Here is a 20,176-nt window from a genome sequence, read left to right as displayed (position 1 = left end):
TTGGCTGCCCCTACCCTTCTCCCACATAGATGGTCCTTGAGGGAACAGGTCCTGTCTGCAGGTGAAGATGCCAACAAGGGAACACTCTTCCATCGTGAATACCCCGGTGTCACATCCATTGTAGAAGTCTGGTAACCCCTCAGCACCTGGGCGGGTTGTCTTCTCACCACTGTGGGAATGTGTGGAAGCATCGCCACCAGAGAGAGCAGACAAATGCCACAGGATGGTCATATTGGGGAGAGGAAAGGTCTGTGGGTCAGTGAGAGGAAGTGACCGGAGCAGAGATGGCGGCCAGCGGAGAGGGTGGAGGGAGGTTTGGCAATGTATGAGGGAGCAGAGCCATTATGGCCTCTGAGGCGTGTTCTGTGGAACAAGAGCCAGTGACCCAGGAGTATGGAAGAGACAGGTGGTCACTGTTCATGCAGGAAATAAGGCCATGGAGGGTGGGTGGTATCTGTGGGGAGGATTCTACAGGACTAAGGGGGTTATTCGGATTCCCTCGAAAGGCACAATCACTATCTAATGGACAAACCACGTGCACTGCAGGTGGGGCAGATGTAACATGTGCAGAGGGGATGCGGTCATTCGTCAGACTGCATTTAGGTCTACAGTCATTAGGTCGACCCCACTAGGTCGACTGGCAGGAAGGTCGACCTGACTTAAGGTCGACATGGGCCAAGGTCGACATGACTTAAGGTCGAATTTGCATAAAGGTCGACATGAGGAAGGTCGACTGGTCATAAGGTCGACATGGGTTTTTCACTGTTTTTTGAGCTGACATGTGCCGACAGGTGGTATTTCATGCCCTACCATCCACTAGGGCGTGGTGGGAGAATAAAATAGTGTGCCGAGCGCAGCGAGGCACCGTGCCCGAAGCATTGCGAGCGAAGCGAGGGTCCGATTCTCATTGCCAACTGTGTCCATGTCGACTGTGTCAACATTCGGATCAAAAAACAGTGAAAAACCCATGTCGACCTTATGACCAGTCGACCTTCCTCATGTCGACCTTTATGCAAATTCGACCTTAAGTCATGTCGACCTTGGCCCATGTCGACCTTAAGTCAGGTCGACCTTCCTGCCAGTCGACCTAGTGGGGTCGACCTAATGACTGTAGACCTAAATGCAGTCTGACGAATGATCCCATTCCGTGCAGAGAGAGTTAGATTTGGGTGGGGGTGTACTTCAAATGGATATCTATATAGCAGTCTAGAAATAATACAACAAGTATTTTCCCTGCACAGAAACAAAATAACCCAAATCTAACTCTGCACATGTTACATCTGCCGTGCACATAGTTTGTCCATTAGAGAGCGATTGTGCCTTTCCAACCCCCTAAGAGCAGATGCAGGGAGTGACCGAAAGGGGGGGTACAGGCTGTACATGGTGAAGGCGGCAGGATTTGCCCTGTACCTTATACTACTTTGGCATTCCTTATTAAACAAGGACCACTGTAAGGAAGATGAAACAAGCTACTCCGCTTAATCCTTTACCACATTCCAATGTCACCTAGTCCGCTGTCTAATGGCACCTGTAGGCGGTAGAGGGGGGGGGGGGGGGGGGCATCCTGTTGGTGCAGCGGCTGATAAAGATTCCTTGGAATCACAGACGTCAACTGAATATGATGGAGCAGCTTACCTGGATAACACTACATTAGTCACACTGTCAGCATACAGTCTCTAACACCAACCCTGGTGGGAACGTCAGTGATTGCCTGCCCAGAGCCCAGCGCAGATGGACAGTCAGACAGGGACAGTGATTACCTAGAGCGCAGATGTATGGCCATAGTGAGTGCCTATACAGAGCGCAGATGTATGGCCATAGTGAGTGCCTATACAGAGCGCAGATGTATGGCCATAGAGATTGCCTGCAGAGCGCAGATGCACGGCCATAGTGATTACCTGCCCAGAGCCCAGCGCAGATGGACAGTCATAGACAGGGACAATGATTACCTATACAGAGCGCAGATGTATGGCCATAGTGAGTGCCTATACAGAGCGCAGATGTATGGCCATAGTGAGTGCCTATACAGAGAGTGCAGATGTATGGCCATAGTGAGTGCCTACACAGAGCGCAGATGTATGGCCATAGTGAGTGCTTATACAGAGCGCAGATGTATGGCCATAGAGATTGCCTGCAGAGCGCAGACGCACGGCCATAGAGATTGCCTGCCCAGAGCCCAGCACAGATGCACATTACACACGCACTCCAGAGAGAACCAACACGTTCCATTCTCAGGTGAGCTTCTACCCGGTCACGTAACATGGATGAGCGGCTGGTGGCGCGTCTAGAGGGGGGAAACGCTCCAAACAAATGATCACCATCTGTTGGTTTTAAAAGAAATTTGTTTTTAATTTATTATTATCCTCCCCACACAGGGATTTTATGAGACACCGGTAACATTTCTTTAAACCATTTGTGTATTTGTCCTTGCTGCGAGTCCCTTCCCCTCCTGTGCACGATGCGGGTGAAAGTACGGACAAGCAGAAAGAACGAGGAGCTGGCAGCGCGCAGGACGTATAATATAACAATGAGGTCGCCAGTCCGAGAGCAGCACCTGCTGGGAGGAGGCAGGAAAGGGACTCGGTCATGATCCATATTATCGGAGATCTGCAACACGCGGGCGAGGAGTCATCAGAGCAGATGTGGGCACAATCTTCCTGTTACTTCGGTGGTCTGTAGACAAACTTCCTGGACTTTAGCACAGTCCACCGGTGTCTCTTCATGTAGTAGATGACGGGGATTAAGATGGCCGACATCAGAAGGATCTGGTGAGGGGTGAAAGTGACAGTAAGACAAGCTACATGAAGGGGTAAGGATTCAGGAGACACAGGGACAGACCACAATGGGAGGAGTCTCCCTCTAATTGACACCTCTTAGCTACCCCCCTCCCAAATTCAGAGAGGCACTTATTATAAGGGGGAAATGGGGGCTCCTCTATAAGACAGCTGAGACTTTTGGTAGAGCCGTCAGTGTGACAGAACCACAACACTGGAATAATGCGGGGACACGGCAGAACGTGGCTGCTGGAATAATGCGGACACGCGGCAGAACGTGGCTGCTGGAATAATGCGGACACGCGGCAGAACGTGGCTGCTGGAATAATGCGGACACGCGGCAGAACGTGGCTGCTGGAATAATGCGGACACGCGGCAGAACGTGGCTGCTGGAATAATGCGGACACGCGGCAGAACGTGGCTGCTGGAATAATGCGGACACGCGGCAGAACGTGGCTGCTGGAATAATGCGGACACGCGGCAGAACGTGGCTGCTGGAATAATGCGGACACGCGGCAGAACGTGGCTGCTGGAATAATGCGGACACGCGGCAGAACGTGGCTGCTGGAATAATGCGGACACGGCAGAACGTGGCTGCTGGAATAATGCGGACACGCGGCAGAACGTGGCTGCTGGAATAATGCGGACACGCGGCAGAACGTGGCTGCTGGAATAATGCGGACACGCGGCAGAACGTGGCTGCTGGAATAATGCGGACACGCGGCAGAACGTGGCTGCTGGAATAATGCGGACACGGCAGAACATGGCTGCTGGAATAATGCGGACACGGCAGAACATGGCTGCTGGAATAATGCGGACACGCGGCAGAACATGGCTGCTGGAATAATGCGGACACGCGGCAGAACATGGCTGCTGGAATAATGCGGACACGCGGCAGCACATGGTTGCTGGAATAATGCGGACACGCGGCAGCACATGGCTGCTGGAATAATGCTGACACGCGGCAGAACGCGGCTGCTGGAATAATGCTGACACGCGGCAGAACATGGCTGCTGGAATAATGTGGACACGGCAGAACATGGCTGCTGGAATAATGTGGACGCGGCAGAATATGGCTGCTGGAATATATATACATTATAGGTATCTGATCGCTCACCTTCAGCCCCATACGCTTGCGGTCGTCATGTTCTGGCTCAGAAGCCCACCGGAGAAATGTACAGACATCCTTCGCTACCTGTGACATGGTGGCCGGGGTGCCTACAGGACAGACAAACCAACAGGTCAGTGACTGGTCAGCCACGTAATACTGGGAGAGAGAGGGAGAATTACATCGCTGGTCACGCCGCCAGTCAGGAGACAGTGCAGGCAATCTAATGAGATTACAGTGTCCCAGTTCCCATTGGTTCTCCTGCTCACACCCCCAATCTACAGACACACACAGGTGGTAAAGAAATCACAGCTTTAAGAGCCCGTTACAACTGATCCCTGTGACAACACCGTCACTACGTTCTCATTGTCAGAATCACAGCATAGATACTAGTGCTGCTGGTGCCCCCTCACAGGATAACACGCTCCTCATACTGCACCTTCTTACACAGTAATTATGTGAGATCACTGTACCAATGGCTCTGGTGTACCCATGGGTGACAATGGATGGGTGACCATGTATGGGTTATCTATCTCATACTCACCATCCTCATATTCCAGAACCTCGTTGTAGATGGGAGGTGCCATCCCAATAGCCTGGCCAAGGAAGTACGGGTTGAAGTACAGTCCTTCCCTTAGTTCAACGCCGGCTGGTGGGTCGCAGTAACCGGTGAGCAGAGAGAAGATATAATCCTCACCGCCATGTCTGTAAGACATCAATTCCCTCATACACAGAGATAGGGGACAGATTCCCCCGCCCATCCTGCGGACCTCTACCCAGATTCCCCCGCCCATCCTGCGGACCTCTACCCAGATTCCCCGCCCATCCTACGGACCTCTACCCAGATTCCCCCCGCCCATCCTACGGGCCTCTACCCAGATTCCCCCGCCCATCCTACGGACCTCTACCCAGATTCCCCCCGCCCATCCTACGGACCTCTACCCAGATTCCCCCCGCCCATCCTGCGGACCTCTACCCAGATTCCCCCCGCCCATCCTACGGACCTCTACCCAGATTCCCCCGCCCATCCTACGGACCTCTACCCAGATTCCCCCGCCCATCCTGCGGACCTCTACCCAGATTCCCCCGCCCATCCTACGGACCTCTACCCAGATTCCCCCCGCCCATCCTACGGACCTCTACCCAGATTCCCCCGCCCATCCTACGGACCTCTACCCAGATTCCCCCCGCCCATCCTACGGACCTCTACCCAGATTCCCCCGCCCATCCTGCGGACCTCTACCCAGATTCCCCCGCCCATCCTACGGACCTCTACCCAGATTCCCCCGCCCATCCTACGGACCTCTACCCAGATTCCCCCGCCCATCCTACGGACCTCTACCCAGATTCCCCCCGCCCATCCTACGGACCTCTACCCAGATTCCCCCGCCCATCCTACGGGCCTCCACCCAGATTCCCCCCGCCCATCCTACGGACCTCTACCCAGATTCCCCCGCCCATCCTACGGACCTCTACCCAGATTCCCCCGCCCATCCTACGGACCTCTACCCAGATTCCCCCCGCCCATCCTAGGGACCTCTACCCAGATTCCCCCGCCCATCCTACGGGCCTCTACCCAGATTCCCCCGCCCATCCTACGGACCTCTACCCAGATTCCCCCGCCCATCCTACGGACCTCTACCCAGATTCCCCCGCCCATCCTACGGACCTCTACCCAGATTCCCCCGCCCATCCTACGGACCTCTACCCAGATTCCCCCCGCCCATCCTACGGACCTCTACCCAGATTCCCCCCGCCCATCCTACGGACCTCTACCCAGATTCCCCCCGCCCATCCTACGGACCTCTACCCAGATTCCCCCGCCCATCCTACGGACCTCTACCCAGATTCCCCCGCCCATCCTAGGGACCTCTACCCAGATTCCCCCCGCCCATCCTGCGGACCTCTACCCAGATTCCCCCGCCCATCCTGCGGACCTCTACCCAGATTCCCCCGCCCATCCTACGGACCTCTACCCAGATTCCCCCGCCCATCCTACGGACCTCTACCCAGATTCCCCCGCCCATCCTACGGACCTCTACCCAGATTCCCCCGCCCATCCTGCGGACCTCTACCCAGATCCCCCCGCCCATCCTGCGGACCTCTACCCAGATTCCCCCGCCCCATCCTACGGACCTCTACCCAGATTCCCCCGCCCCATCCTACGGACCTCTACCCAGATTCCCCCGCCCCATCCTACGGACCTCTACCCAGATCCCCCCGCCCATCCTGCGGACCTCTACCCAGATCCCCCCGCCCATCCTGCGGACCTCTACCCAGATCCCCCACCCATCCTGCGGACCTCTACCCAGATTCCCCCGCCCATCCTACGGACCTCTACCCAGATTCCCCCGCCCATCCTACGGACCTCTACCCAGATTCCCCCGCCCATCCTACGGACCTCTACCCAGATTCCCCCGCCCATCCTACGGACCTCTACCCAGATTCCCCCGCCCATCCTACGGACCTCTACCCAGATTCCCCCACCCATCCTACGGACCTCTACCCAGATTCTACCACCTATCATACGGACATATACGATGGGCACCACGTACCTGGCATTGGCAATGTAGCTGAGATCAGGGGGCAGTGCCCCGTTATTGGCCGCTCTGGCTGCCTCTGGGTTGGTATACGGTTTGGGGAAGTGGTCAGACAGCTTCCCAGGGCGGGTGAACATCTCGCCATTGTCATCAGGCCCGTCCAGAATCTCAAACTGAAAAAATAAAATACAGGAGTTGTCAGAGGTGCGGCTCTGTTACACCCATGTCTGATGGAACATCCGTGTCCAGCTCTCACCTCCTCAGCCAGGGCTTTGGCTTCCGCCTCCGTGTGGGACACACCAACCAGGTTCCTGAAGGCGAGATAGTCCATACTGTGACAGGCGGCACACACCTGCTTATACACCAGATACCCGCGGCGGACACTGCGGAGATAAGAGACACGCAGTATATAAATCATCATATACAGGAGACTAGCTGCGGTTTACATTATTTATAGTGTGAGGAGCAGCACAGAGTATATCAGGAGACGAGGGATGTGTCAGTGAGGACAGGGATAGTGACATGATGTGAGGAGGGGAATGGAGGCAACAGGAAGCCACAGACTGGGAGTTATATAGTGGGAGGAGCAGAGTCCCAGCAGCACAGAGTATATCAGGAGATGAGGGACGTGTCAGTGAGGACAGGGCTGCATGTGACAGGGGCAGTGACATGATGTGGGGAGGGGAATGGGGGCAGCAGGAAGCCACAGACTGAGAGTTATATAGTGGGAGGAGCAGGGTCCCCAGCAGCACAGAGTATATCAGGAGATGAGTGACGTGTCAGTGAGGACAGGGCTGCATGTGACAGGGGCAGTGACATGATGTGAGGGGGGGAATGGAGGCAGCAGGAAGCCACAGACTGAGAGTTATATAGTGGGAGGAGCAGGGTCCCCCAGCAGCACAAAGTATATCAGGAGATCAGTGATGTGTCAGTGAGGACAGGGCTGCATGTGACATGATGTGAGGAGGGGAATGGGGGCAGCAGGAAGCCACAGACTGGGAGTTATATAGTGGGAGGAGCAGGGTCCCCAGCAGCACAGAGTATATCAGGAGATGAGTGATGTGTTAGTGAGGACAGGGCTGCATGTGACAGGGGCAGTGACATGATGTGAGGAGGGGAATGGAGGCAGCAGGAAGCCACAGACTGAGAGTTATATAGTGGGAGGAGCAGAGTCACCAGCAGCACAGAGTATATCAGGAGATGAGTGATGTGTTAGTGAGGACAGGGCTGCATGTGACAGGGGCAGTGACATGATGTGAGGGGAGGAATGGGGGCAGCAGGAAGCCACAGACTGAGAGTTATATAGTGGGAGGAGCAGGGTCCACAGCAGCACAGAGTATATCAGGAGATGAGTGATGTGTCAGTGAGGACAGGGCTGCACGTGACAGGGGCAGTGACATGATGTGAGGAGGGGAATGGAGACAGGAAAATTGTGAACATTTGACTTTCAATAATCTCATATATTTAGCCAGATCTGTGTGTATAACGTGCCCGCCCAGCGTTCTACCCAAACCTGCCCACCCTAGGGAAAAGACCAGTGTGATACACACTACTACCCCCTTGACATAACCTCCCCCCGCCCAGCCAGGGCTACAGTACATGCCCACCATGGTGTAGGCGAGCGGCACCCCCCCTCCCGCGATTCGTTAGTACGATCACTGCCAGTTTCCGGCTATATACATCCGGTATAATGGCCCGGCATGCTTATAATACGTTCTTAAATCTATTTAATTCATCCATCGATGTGCTGGTGTGGTTGAATTAACATACACACGTTACTTAACCCAGGGTTGCCGACTTTTGTCAGCAGGCGGGGGGGGGGGGTCATTCCGGGAGGGTAGACAACCCTGATTTAGCCACTCTGCATAACCCCGAGTATTCCTGAAACATGTTGGTTTTTGAAGGGGCAAATTCTAGTCAGACTTATATTGAAGGATAAGGTAAGATCCACAAGCTATTTCTACAACATTAACCCGGTCCAAATAAAGGTTTTTATTTATAATAGAGAAAAACAATACTAGCAAAAGTATAATCAGGCGCACAGCTCAAATTTTGCTGCTCCTAAACAGACTAATAAATCCTAACAGAAAAGAACTAAAAAAATAGAGCGCACGGTGTTGATCTTATTTAGAATTTATTATTAAACCCTATATATAAAATTCAATTCAAAATGATATATCAGCATATAAATACAATTCATTCAGCAATGATAAAAATAATAATAATCAATTGATGGTGTCCAATTAAATCCACTCAGAACCTGATGGTTCATAATGTGCCTTCCAAAGACCCAAAATTTGAAGTTATGGGATTATTTCATCTAGGGAGCTCCTACTTGTTAAATAAACTTGAAAGCTTGGGATTGGATTCTAAGATAGTTGAATGGATAAGAGCGTGGTTGCAGGACAGAAAACAGAGAGTTGTAGTAAACGGAGTACAGTCAAAGGAGGGAAAGGTTACAAGTGGAGTACCCCAGGGATCTGTACTTGGACCGGTGCTTTTTAATATCTTTATTGGTGATATTGCAAATGGAATTGAGGGTAAAATGTGCCTTTTTGCAGATGACACAAAGGTATGCAACAGGGTAGACACACCAGGAGGGGTTAAACAAATGATTGAGGATCTAGTTAGATTAGAGGAATGGTCAAGAGAATGGCAACTACAGTTTAATGCCAAAAAATGCAAAATCATGCACTTGGGTCTCAGAAATCCAAAGACTCAATATAGTATAAATGGCACTATAATGGAAACTACTGAGGAAGAGAGGGATCTAGGTGTCACTATTTCAGGGGACTTAAAGGCAGGTAGGCAATGTAACAAAGCAATGAAGAAGGCAAGTCAGATGCTTGGTTGCATAGGGAGAGGTATCAGCAGTAGAAAGAAAGAAGTAATAATGCCACTGTATAGGTCATTGGTACGACCTCACCTAGAGTATTGTGTTCAGTTCTGTAGGCCATATCTCCAGAAGGATATAATACATTAGAGACTGTACAGAGAAAGGCAACTAAAATGGTGCATGGCCTACATCACAAAACGTACCAGGAAAGACTAAAAGATCTTAATATGTATACTTTAGAGCAGAGAAGGGAAAGGGGGGACATGATAAAACTTTCACATATATCAGGTTATAACAAGGTACAGGTGGGAGACATTAGTCACAGGAAGAGGAGCAGCAGAACACGAGGACAGGCACTGACACTAGAGGGAGGAAGGTACAGGTGGGAGACATTAGTCACAGGAAGAGGAGCAGCAGAACACGAGGACATGCACTGATACTAGAGGGAGGAAGGTACAGGTGGGAGACATTCTTCACAGGAAGAGGAGCAACAGAACACGAGGACATGCACTGACACTAGGGGGAGGAAGGTACAGGTGGGAGACATTCTTCACAGGAAGAGGAGCAGCAGAACACGAGGACGTGCACTGACACTAGGGGGAGGAAGGTACAGGTGGGAGACATTCTTTACAGGAAGAGGAGCAGCAGAACACGAGGACATGCACTGACACTAGAGGGAGGAAGGTACAGGTGGGAGACATTAGTCACAGGAAGAGGAGCAGCAGAACACAAGGACATGCACTGACACTGGGGGGAGGAAGGTACAGGTGGGAGAAATTCTTCACAGGAAGAGGAGCAGCAGAACACGAGGACATGCACTGACACTAGAGGGAGAAAGGTACAGGTGGGAGACATTAGTCACAGGAAGAGGAGCAACAGAGCACGAGGACATGCACTGACACTAGAGGGAGGAAGGTACAGGTGGGAGACATTCTTCACAGGAAGAGGAGCAGCAGAACACGAGGACATGCACTGACACTAGAGGGAGGAAGGTACAGGTGGGAGACATTAGTCACAGGAAGAGGAGCAGCAGAACACGAGGACATGCACTGACACTAGAGGGAGGAAGGTACAGGTGGGAGACAGTCACAGGAAGAGGAGCAGCAGAACACGAGGACACGCACTGACACTAGGGGGAGGAAGGTCCAGGTGGGAGACATTCTTCACAGGAAGAGGAGCAGCAGAACACGAGGACATGCACTGACACTAGAGGGAGGAAGGTACAGGTGGGAGACATTCTTCACAGGAAGAGGAGCAGCAGAACACGAGGACATGCACTGACACTAGAGGGAGGAAGGTACAGGTGGGAGACATTAGTCACAGGAAGAGGAGCAGCAGAACACGAGGACACGCACTGACACTAGAGGGAGGAAGGTACAGGTGGGAGACATTCTTCACAGGAAGAGGAGCAGCAGAACACGAGGACATGCACTGACACTAGAGGGAGGAAGGTACAGGTGGGAGACCTTCTTCACAGGAAGAGGAGCAGCATAACACGGGGGACACACACTGACACTAGGGGGAGGAAGGTACAGGTGGGAGACATTAGTCACAGGAAGAGGAGCAGCAGAACACGAGGACATGCACTGACACTAGGGGGAGGAAGGTCCAGGTGGGAGACATTCTTCACAGGAAGAGGAGCAGCAGAACACGAGGACATGCACTGACACTAGAGGGAGGAAGGTACAGGTGGGAGACATTAGTCACAGGAAGAGGAGCAGCAGAACACGAGGACACGCACTGACACTAGGGGGAGGAAGGTCCAGGTGGGAGACATTCTTCACAGGAAGAGGAGCAGCAGAACACGAGGACATGCACTGACACTAGAGGGAGGAAGATTCAGGGGAAATTTGAGGAAGAATTACTTCACAGAAAGTAGTAGATAAGTGGAATAGCCTCCCATCAGAGGTGGTAGAGGCAAATACAGTAGTACAATGTAAACATGCTTGGGATAGGCATATTGATTTCCTTACAAAAATATAAGGATCAAACGTGGTTTGAGGTAACATGTTTAAAAAAGGGGTAGACTAGATGGGCCAAGTGGTTCTTATCTGCCCTCAAATTCTATGTTTCGATGTTTCCTACTTCACTTAAATGTCCAGAATTTTCCTTAATTAATCAATGGCTGTTTACAAGTGCTTTGTCTCTAGATATTATTATGATCGCTGCTAAGACCACACAAGTGACAATGTTCCAGGTGTTACAGAAAGTATTGAATGCGGTGGTGCTCCTACTGACCTGTCCGCTAATACCGATGTTGCTCCGATGTTGGGGGGAGCCGGTACCGGGAGCAGACAGTAGTTCCTGAGGTGGGGGCCGGTCTGCTAGAAACCAACGTGGCTCCGATGTAAAAGTTCTTTACACGCTTCGGGGTGGCGTGGATAGTGGGGGGGAGATAAAACCTCATTGTATGTCATACAATGATATAATTGTATACGTAATGTAATGGCATCGTACACCCTATATATGCTGGAGATGCGATGCCCTGGGGCTAAGAGAGCAGTGATTAAATTACATAGGAGAATCGGATCGCATCGCATTGCCCGGCCGTTACAATGGCCCATGCGATGCAATTTTCTTACGGTGCCGTGATAATACACAAGTACCCAATTTTTTGGTCTCTATCTTTCAATTCATATATACTCCACCTTGGAATATTCGGAAGAAATAATCCTAGGACGTACGAAGCACAAAATACCTTCAGTCCTCCATTTTCTTTCTATTTATTTGATCATCCATCTATACATCTGGAAAGGTAGCGCCCTATATATGTACCAAATCTCCCACACCCCTAATTATGGCCAATGCTAATCCCCAGTCCTAGGGCTGATTGACAAGGCGTTGTATGGCGGCAGACACCTTGTGGTGCGCACTCTGTATCTCACCCACATACGTTGACCATAATTAATTTGAACTGGTCCTGCACCATCCACCTAGGGCACCCCTGCAAGTGTCCCAAGGCTCACAGCTTAGAGCCTTAATTCTGGATAAAGACAAGATATCCTGTACTGACAGTTATTTACAGAGACGCTCACAAGTCCAATCTGCTCAATGATCTCCGTGGAGGACTCAACCATTTCTCATGCAACAAACAGGTCCCAGGAGACCTTACCTGGCGTGGTCCAGGGAAGAGAGATAACCACCGTGGCTCCATGGGTAGCTGGGAGCATGAAGTTCCAATTCAGTGGCTTTAACGGATCTGTGGAGTGCAAAAACCAATCCAGCTCCACCAGCAGCTACTACGCCTAGGGTGGAGAGCGCCAACCTCCTGCCGCGGGACAACGTGGAAAACGACATATTGGCCTGGAAGAGAGAACAGAAAGTATAATGACAATAATGCCTACCACTCCCTATGGCACCAATGTGCAGACATCCTGCCCCTCTGTAATGATATATTCGCAGAACCCCTCAAAATGACCCAGTTAACTGCTTAGTTCTCACACACAGAACATTGCAGTCGTTTTGGGGCCAGCTGTGACGTACGATAAGTTCTCCCTTCACCTTCTCAGGGCTGGACCACAAGTGGTCATCTACAAACCCAAAAGGTATCCGCTGCTTTCTGCGCAAACCTGCCCCATAACTACATTGCTGTGAATTAGATCCACTGTGTGTGAATCTATTAATAAGGCCTGATTGGGGCCCCCACTCATTTAGACCGGTTAGATCGTGCAAGACACCTGTGCGCCGGCAGCAGGACCCACAGACCCCTGACACAGGAGGCAGTGCATTAGTTTGTGGTGAAAACTGTTATTCCCGGAGGTATGAGGCACAAGTCAGTACACACAGCACTGTGCAGACAGTTTAGGCCGGCGTGCAATGCAGAAAAGGAAGGCAAGAATAGTAATCGTTTCTTTAGATCAATAAACAAACCACAAACTGAATGAGGATGCAGCTAACATCCCAGAGGGAGGGATGCCACCCGTCAGAATACAGATGTAGACATCCTCACTAGGCCAGAAGATCAGCGTCGGAATACAGATAACACGATTATAAGTATGTGGGGTGGGTTTGCGTAGATCGCATTAGGGGAATGGGGGAAGAGTTACGGTAAGGGTGAAAGGCAACTATACCGGATCCATGCTATTACTGACTTTGGGATACCCGTGTCAGTATTCTGACAGCCGGCATCCCCGTGGCTGGTCATCCGTATGTATTCCAGTGAATGAACAGAGACAAATCTAAATTAAATCAATATTTGGCGAGACCTCCCTTTGACTTCTAAGTACTCGCACACAGGTTGTGAAGGAACTCAGAAGGGAGGTTGTTCCCAGCATCTTGGGGAACTAACCCCAGATCTTCTGTGGATGTACAGATCCTTTGGTCTCATAATGTAACCCTAGAGAGACTGGCTGCGGAGATCAGGGCTCTGTGGGGACCAGATCATCACTTCCCGGACTCCTCCTCCTAATGTAATCCTAGAGAGACTGGCTGCGGAGATCAGGGCTCTGTGGGGACCAGATCATCACTTCCCAGACTCCTCCTAATGTAATCCTAGAGAGACTGGCTGCGGAGATCAGGGCTCTATGGGGACCAGATCATCACTTCCCGGACTCCTCCTCCTAATGTAATCCTAGAGAGACTGGCTGCGGAGATCAGGGCTCTGTGGGGACCAGATCATCACTTCCCGGACTCCTCCTCCTAATGTAATCCTAGAGAGACTGGCTGCGGAGATCAGGGCTCTATGGGGACCAGATCATCACTTCCCAGACTCCTCCTAATGTAATCCTAGAGAGACTGGCTGCGGAGATCAGGGCTCTATGGGGACCAGATCACCACTTCCCGGACTCCTCCTAATGTAATCCTAGAGAGACTGGCTGCGGAGATCAGGGCTCTATGGAGACCAGATCATCACTTCCCGGACTCCTCCTAATGTAACCCTAGAGAGACCGGCTGCGGAGATCAGGGCTCTATGGGGACCAGATCATCACTTCCCAGACTCCTCCTAATGTAATCCTAGAGAGACTGGCTGCGGAGATCAGGGCTCTATGGGGACCAGATCACCACTTCCCGGACTCCTCCTAATGTAATCCTAGAGAGACCGGCTGCGGAGATCAGGGCTCTGTGGGGACCAGATCATCACTTCCCGGACTCCTCCTCCTAATGTAATCCTAGAGACTGGCTGCGGAGATCAGGGCTCTATGGGGACCAGATCATCACTTCCCGGACTCCTCCTCCTAATGTAATCCTAGAGACCGGCTGCGGAGATCAGGGCTCTATGGGGACCAGATCATCACTTCCCGGACTCCTCCTCCTAATGTAATCCTAGAGAGACTGGATGCGGAGATCAGGGCTCTATGGGGACCAGATCATCACTTCCCGGACTCCTCCTCCTAATGTAATCCTAGAGAGACTGGATGCAGAGATCAGGGCTCTGTGGGGACCAGATCATCACTTCCCGGACTCCTCCTCCTAATGTAATCCTAGAGAGACTGGATGCGGAGATCAGGGCTCTGTGGGGACCAGATCATCACTTCCCGGACTCCTCCTCCTAATGTAATCCTAGAGAGACTGGATGCGGAGATCGGGGCTCTATGGGGACCAGATCATCACTTCCCGGACTCCTCCTCCTAATGTAATCCTAGAGAGACTGGATGTGGAGATCGGGGCTCTATGGGGACCAGATCATCACTTCCCGGACTCCTCCTCCTAATGTAATCCTAGAGAGACTGGATGCGGAGATCGGGGCTCTATGGGGACCAGATCATCACTTCCCGGACTCCTCCTCCTAATGTAATCCTAGAGACTGGCTGCGGAGATCAGGGCTCTGTGGGGACCAGATCATCACTTCCCGGACTCCTCCTCCTAATGTAATCCTAGAGACTGGATGCGGAGATCAGGGCTCTGTGGGGACCAGATCATCACTTCCCGGACTCCTCCTCCTAATGTAATCCTAGAGAGACTGGATGCAGAGATCAGGGCTCTGTGGGGACCAGATCATCACTTCCCGGACTCCTCCTCCTAATGTAACCCTAGAGACTGGATGCGGAGATCAGGGCTCTGTGGGAACCAGATCATCACTTCCCGGACTCCTCCTCCTAATGTAATCCTAGAGAGACTGGATGCAGAGATCAGGGCTCTGTGGGGACCAGATCATCACTTCCCGGACTCCTCCTAATGTAATCCTAGAGAGACTGGATGCGGAGATCAGGGCTCTGTGGGGACCAGATCATCACTTCCCGGACTCCTCCTCCTAATGTAATCCTAGAGAGACTGGATGCGGAGATCGGGGCTCTATGGGGACCAGATCATCACTTCCTGGACTCCTCCTCCTAATGTAACCCTAGAGACTGGCTGCGGAGATCAGGGCTCTGTGGGGACCAGATCATCACCGCAGGTACGGTTTTGGGCCACAAATCTTCCATGAAGACCACTTGTGCCAAGACTTTGCTGAACAGTAGATGGGTCCCACTGGTTTCTTCCAGCTCCGAGCTGATGGCACTGCTGGACATATTACAATTGTGAAGAAAAGCAAGCACAATGCGTCTCATCTGATGTACAAAGTTTCCTTGGTTGACCACTGCGCCTACGGACTGCAAGGTTTCCTGTTTCTTCAGAAATGTCACGTCTTGAATCCCCCTGAAATCTTTGCCAGGGAAAGACATTGATGAAGTATAATTAGCTTGTGTCTTGTCAAAGATTAGGACCTATGACATGAAGCCATCTTCCAAAATCTCACCTTTGGAGCAGAGTTTGGCAGGTAATGGCTGTGTATGAAAATGATCACTACCACCTGTTGTATTATGATTGGTTAATCAGACACCTGGCTATTGGGGGGTATTCAGACCTGATCACTGTTTGAATATGCAAACCGATTATTTACCAAAAGATTGCGTATGGATCGTCGCGCTCATTTGTTATAAATAAATAAATCAGCGATACATGTTACCGCAATCCCCTCGTAACTTGACTGACAGGAAGTTAGCGTTTGTGGGTGACAAACGACCATTTATGGGGAGTATCAGAGGGAAAAACGCAAGTGTGCCAAGAGGTAGTCATGTGACGTCAGTTGTGGCATCAGTCTGTCTCGTTCGGACTCAACAGCGAGTTGTGAATGGATTCGAATATCAGCGATCCATTCGCAAGTCATTTGCAGAACTGCGTGGGGTGGAATTTCACTGTCTTGGCGGCTTCTATCTGATCACAGGGCTCTGCAAAGTCGCACAGCAGCAATCAGATCTGAATCAGGCCCAATAATCCTACAAGAACAGATGCTGGGAACGCAAGTGGTGGTCACACCAAACCATGTCCTTCACATTTCTCTTCTGTCTACTCACTTTGTATTTTGTTAGTAAAATAAAACTATTAACATTTCTATTCTTATTAAAGCATTCTTACGTTGCAGCATTTTCTGCACACCTGTAAATTTGTGTACCAACGCCCAGTTGAGGGACCAGTCTAGTACAGGTATATCTGTTTCTAGCAGCAACCGCTATTCATCGTTTCAATGGATTTACAATTTTGTCCTGCCGAAAACTTACTGGCAGATATAAAGAGCAATCGATTGATGGATCTGAACGGCATAGTACACAGGTACATCGCACAGTGCGTATGGGGAAATAATTGACAGCTCAATGGGCTCAGTTGTGGTGGATATATTGGGTCACACCTACAGATCACCAGGAATGACATTATATAATGGGGTGCTGTATATAAGGGTATGATATGCAGAGCACTGACTATATAACATTTACAGCACAATGTACAGACATAAGATATATAATATTTATTGCATAAGTTGTATATATACTTATAGCAATCACTAATCTATATATACATCCACATTACACAATGGTTGTATAACACACCGGCTACAGGACACACACAATGATACATACACAGATGTTACACAATGGTTGTATAACGCACCGGTAACACAACACTGACACACACACACACACACACAGAATAATAGTGAAGCCCATTACTAGGAATAGGGGCCGGGACACGTCCCCGATGCCCCCTCCACCCCCGGCCTCTCTCCCTCCCGGTGACCTTCATCCGCTCCCCGGTCACCGCCTCTTTTCCCGCCGCCTCCTGCTCCCAGTCCCCGGCTCGTCTACTCCCGCTGCCGCCGGGACCCCTCCTCTCACCTGCGGAGCCCCCGGCCAGGCCGCCCGTCCCCCGAGCAGCTGACCCGCCCGCAGCGACCTCCTCAGCACCAGGCACGCCGCCGCCATCTTTCTCGGCCACAACGGAAGTCCCGGAGGCGCTGCTGCTGCTGACAGCCGGCTAAGTCGTCACTTCCGGTCGCCATCTTACTCCTCCCCGCTATGAAGCCGCTGAGTCCGAGACGCGGGGTGTATGCCCGCTAGAGGCTGCTACGCATGCGCGCTGTGTATCTCCCGACTGTCACTGTATGGCGCTCCTCACAGTGCCTACCCTCCAACATGACCCCTTCCATAGGTACACAATGCTCTGTTCCAGGGCTTCCCTCTTAAGTGATTGCTGGCTGCACCTGTGCTGACACCTGTCTTATAAATGAACTAGTGACACAGGTGCCAGCAATCATACATTACCAGGGAAGTCCAGGAACAGAGCATTTGGTCCCTTATGGAATGGGTCATGTTGGAGGCTATGACTGTGTACTATCGGGTGTGGATCGTTTTATCGACCATAGTTAGGTCGACACTGTTGGGTCGACAGGTGGGAAGGTCGACAGGGTTCTAGGTCAACATGGGTCAAGGTCAACATGGGACTAGGTCGACATGGGTTTAGGTCGACAGGTCATTAGGTCGACATGGGGTGTTTCACTGTTTTTTACCCGAATGTCGACACAGTTGGAAGTCAACCACAGCCCCTCGCATCACTTGCAATGCTTCGGGCACGGTGCCTCGCTGCGATCGGCACACTATTTTATTCTCCCACCACGCCCTAGTGGATGGTAGGGCATGAAATACCGCCTATCGGCACATGTCGGCTCAGGACAGTGAAAAAAACCATGTCGACCTAATGACCTGACCTAATGACCTGTCGACCTAACCCAAGTCGACCTAACGCATATGTCGACATAAACCCATGTCGACCTAGTCCCATGTCGACCTAGACACCTGTCGACCTTGACCCATGTCAACCTAGAACCCTGTCGACCTTCCCACCTGTCGACCCATCGGTGTCGACCTAATGACTGTCGACCTAACTGTGGTCGATAAAACGACCGTATGCCATACTATCATATAATTACCCCTCACGCAGCCTGGCTGACCAGGGGGCACTGCAACGCCCATCATGCCATACACGACAAGGGGTACATAAACTAAAGCTTCTAAAAATGAAAAGAGGGGATGTTGCCCATAGCAACCAATCAGATTCTGGGGCCCATTTATCTATCTATAGCAAACTCCTCTCTTCTATGAGGTGAAGTACCACCAGTGACTAAGCTTCAAAAGTACACAACCAGCCAATCAGCTCCTGCCTGACATTTTTCAAACACAGTCTGTGACATGACAGGTAGGAGCTGATTGGTTGGCTGTTTATCACTCTCCATTTTATAACTTTTGAAGCTTGATATATCTGACCCTAAAAGAGGACACTGAACGGACCAAATTACTACTTTGTGTGTGAAGAGAGGCCATAACAGAAAGTGAAAGCATTTTTTGCAGGGACCAGGGCCGGATTATAATGGGGGCACAAGGGGTCAGTGCCCCTGGGCCCACCTCTAGCTAGGGGCCCCCTGTGGTTCGCATGTATTTAAAATTTAGCTAAAGTTTTTGTGCATGGGAGTGGGGTAGTGCTGCAGCTTCACCTATCTGCCAATGTGACAATGATTAATGGTGCTGAGCATTGGGAGCCAAGAGTGCATTACTGGGAGTTGACTATGTCCCATGACACTTTGCACCAGAGGGCATAGACTGCGACGTTTGTGCTGAGCTCTGATTGGTGGAGCTCATTACATGCTTCTCAGGCCCATGGATAACAGCAGCAGCAGCCTAGTTATGGGAGGGTTTTTAATCAGAGGCAGCACTGGGACTGTGAGGTCTCCTACAGAGTAAGGTGCAGAGGGACAAACACAGGCTTTTCATGTGGTATGTATGTGTGTGTGTGTGTGTGTGTGTGTGTGTGTGTGTGTGTGTGTGTGTGTGTGTGTGTGTGTGTGTGTGTGTGTGTGTGTGTGTATATCCCCTGAAGTTACCCTTTGAACAAGTTTATACTGCCTTTACTCTGTGTTTTGACAGTGTAATATTCCATGCAGTTTGCGGCCAGTAATGACAAGTGCAAGGGGGCCCCCCTGTCTAAAGTGCCCCGGGCCCCCCGAAGGCTTAATCTGGCACTGGCAGGGACAGTGATCTGTTTCAAACTAGCTGGATATGCAGAGAGGGAGCTGTGAAGACAGAGGGCCGTATTCAATGAAAATATTCTCCGTGCATGGCGAACCTTTATTTTTGCTCGCCATGCACTCGCCGTGTTTTTGCGGAGATTCTCCATGTTTGGAGATTCTCCGCCACGGCACTTTAGATAGTATTCAAAGTGACTGATACTCGCTGCCCCTCGCGGCGAGTATCAGCCAATCCGGCATATGAGGTGACGCCGCAGGGAGCCTGAGGACAGCGGCAGGCAGGGAGATGGAAGTCTCCCTGCCTGCCCCAGAACTATGTGCCCCCCCCCCCCGGAGAGCCAACAGGGGGCCGGGTATTCACTGCACCCGATCGTGCATATGCAGTGGCGGATTCAGGGGGGGGGGCATCCGGGCACGTGCCCCCTGTCATTCATTTGTAGCTGAGGACCAGGGCTTTCCAACGAGCCCAGCCCCGTGTCTCTAGCCTCCCGGGAACCGGAGATATCGCCTGGCAAACCTGTAATGTTTTTTCCCCATAGGATAATATGGGACCCGTCAATTCCGACCCCCACCCGGTTCTGACTGCTGCCAGTTCCCGCCCTGGCATCACAGAAGCTTGTGGTTGATTTAATTAAATTACAAATC

The 20,176-nt window shown here is 51.5% G+C and overlaps 1 protein-coding gene across 1 annotated transcript; it reads right to left on the bottom strand.

Moving 5' to 3' along the window:
* Positions 1-2,324: 2,324 nt before the first annotated feature.
* On the bottom strand, positions 2,325-17,506 carry CYC1 (cytochrome c1). The gene is made up of 7 exons (XM_083144985.1): positions 17,349-17,506; positions 12,371-12,561; positions 6,679-6,805; positions 6,438-6,595; positions 4,427-4,587; positions 3,892-3,992; positions 2,325-2,765 (listed from the first exon to the last, which is right to left on the bottom strand). Exons 1-7 carry the CDS (start codon positions 17,433-17,435, stop codon positions 2,661-2,663), a joined length of 930 nt encoding a protein of 309 aa, XP_083001111.1. The 5' UTR covers positions 17,436-17,506; the 3' UTR covers positions 2,325-2,660.
* Positions 17,507-20,176: the final 2,670 nt, after the last annotated feature.

Source organism: Crinia signifera, chromosome 5 (genome assembly GCF_055691185.1).
Source record: "Crinia signifera chromosome 5, ASM5569118v1, whole genome shotgun sequence".
NCBI classification, from domain to species: Eukaryota; Metazoa; Chordata; class Amphibia; order Anura; family Myobatrachidae; genus Crinia; species Crinia signifera.
The sequence above is the reverse complement of the archived record's forward strand: the minus strand, read 5'-3'. Positions and strand labels throughout refer to the sequence as shown.

Bases quoted from the DNA above. Each gene is read 5' to 3' on its own strand.
- CYC1 (XM_083144985.1), bottom strand. From the start codon at position 17,435: ATGGCGGCGGCGTGCCTGGTGCTGAGGAGGTCGCTGCGGGCGGGTCAG. The intron at 4,588-6,437 runs GTACGTGGTGCC...GATGTCTTACAG, and splicing joins AGCTACATTGCCAATGCCAG to ACATGGCGGTGAGGATTATA. The intron at 3,993-4,426 runs GTGAGTATGAGA...TCTGTCCTGTAG, and splicing joins GGTTCTGGAATATGAGGATG to GCACCCCGGCCACCATGTCA.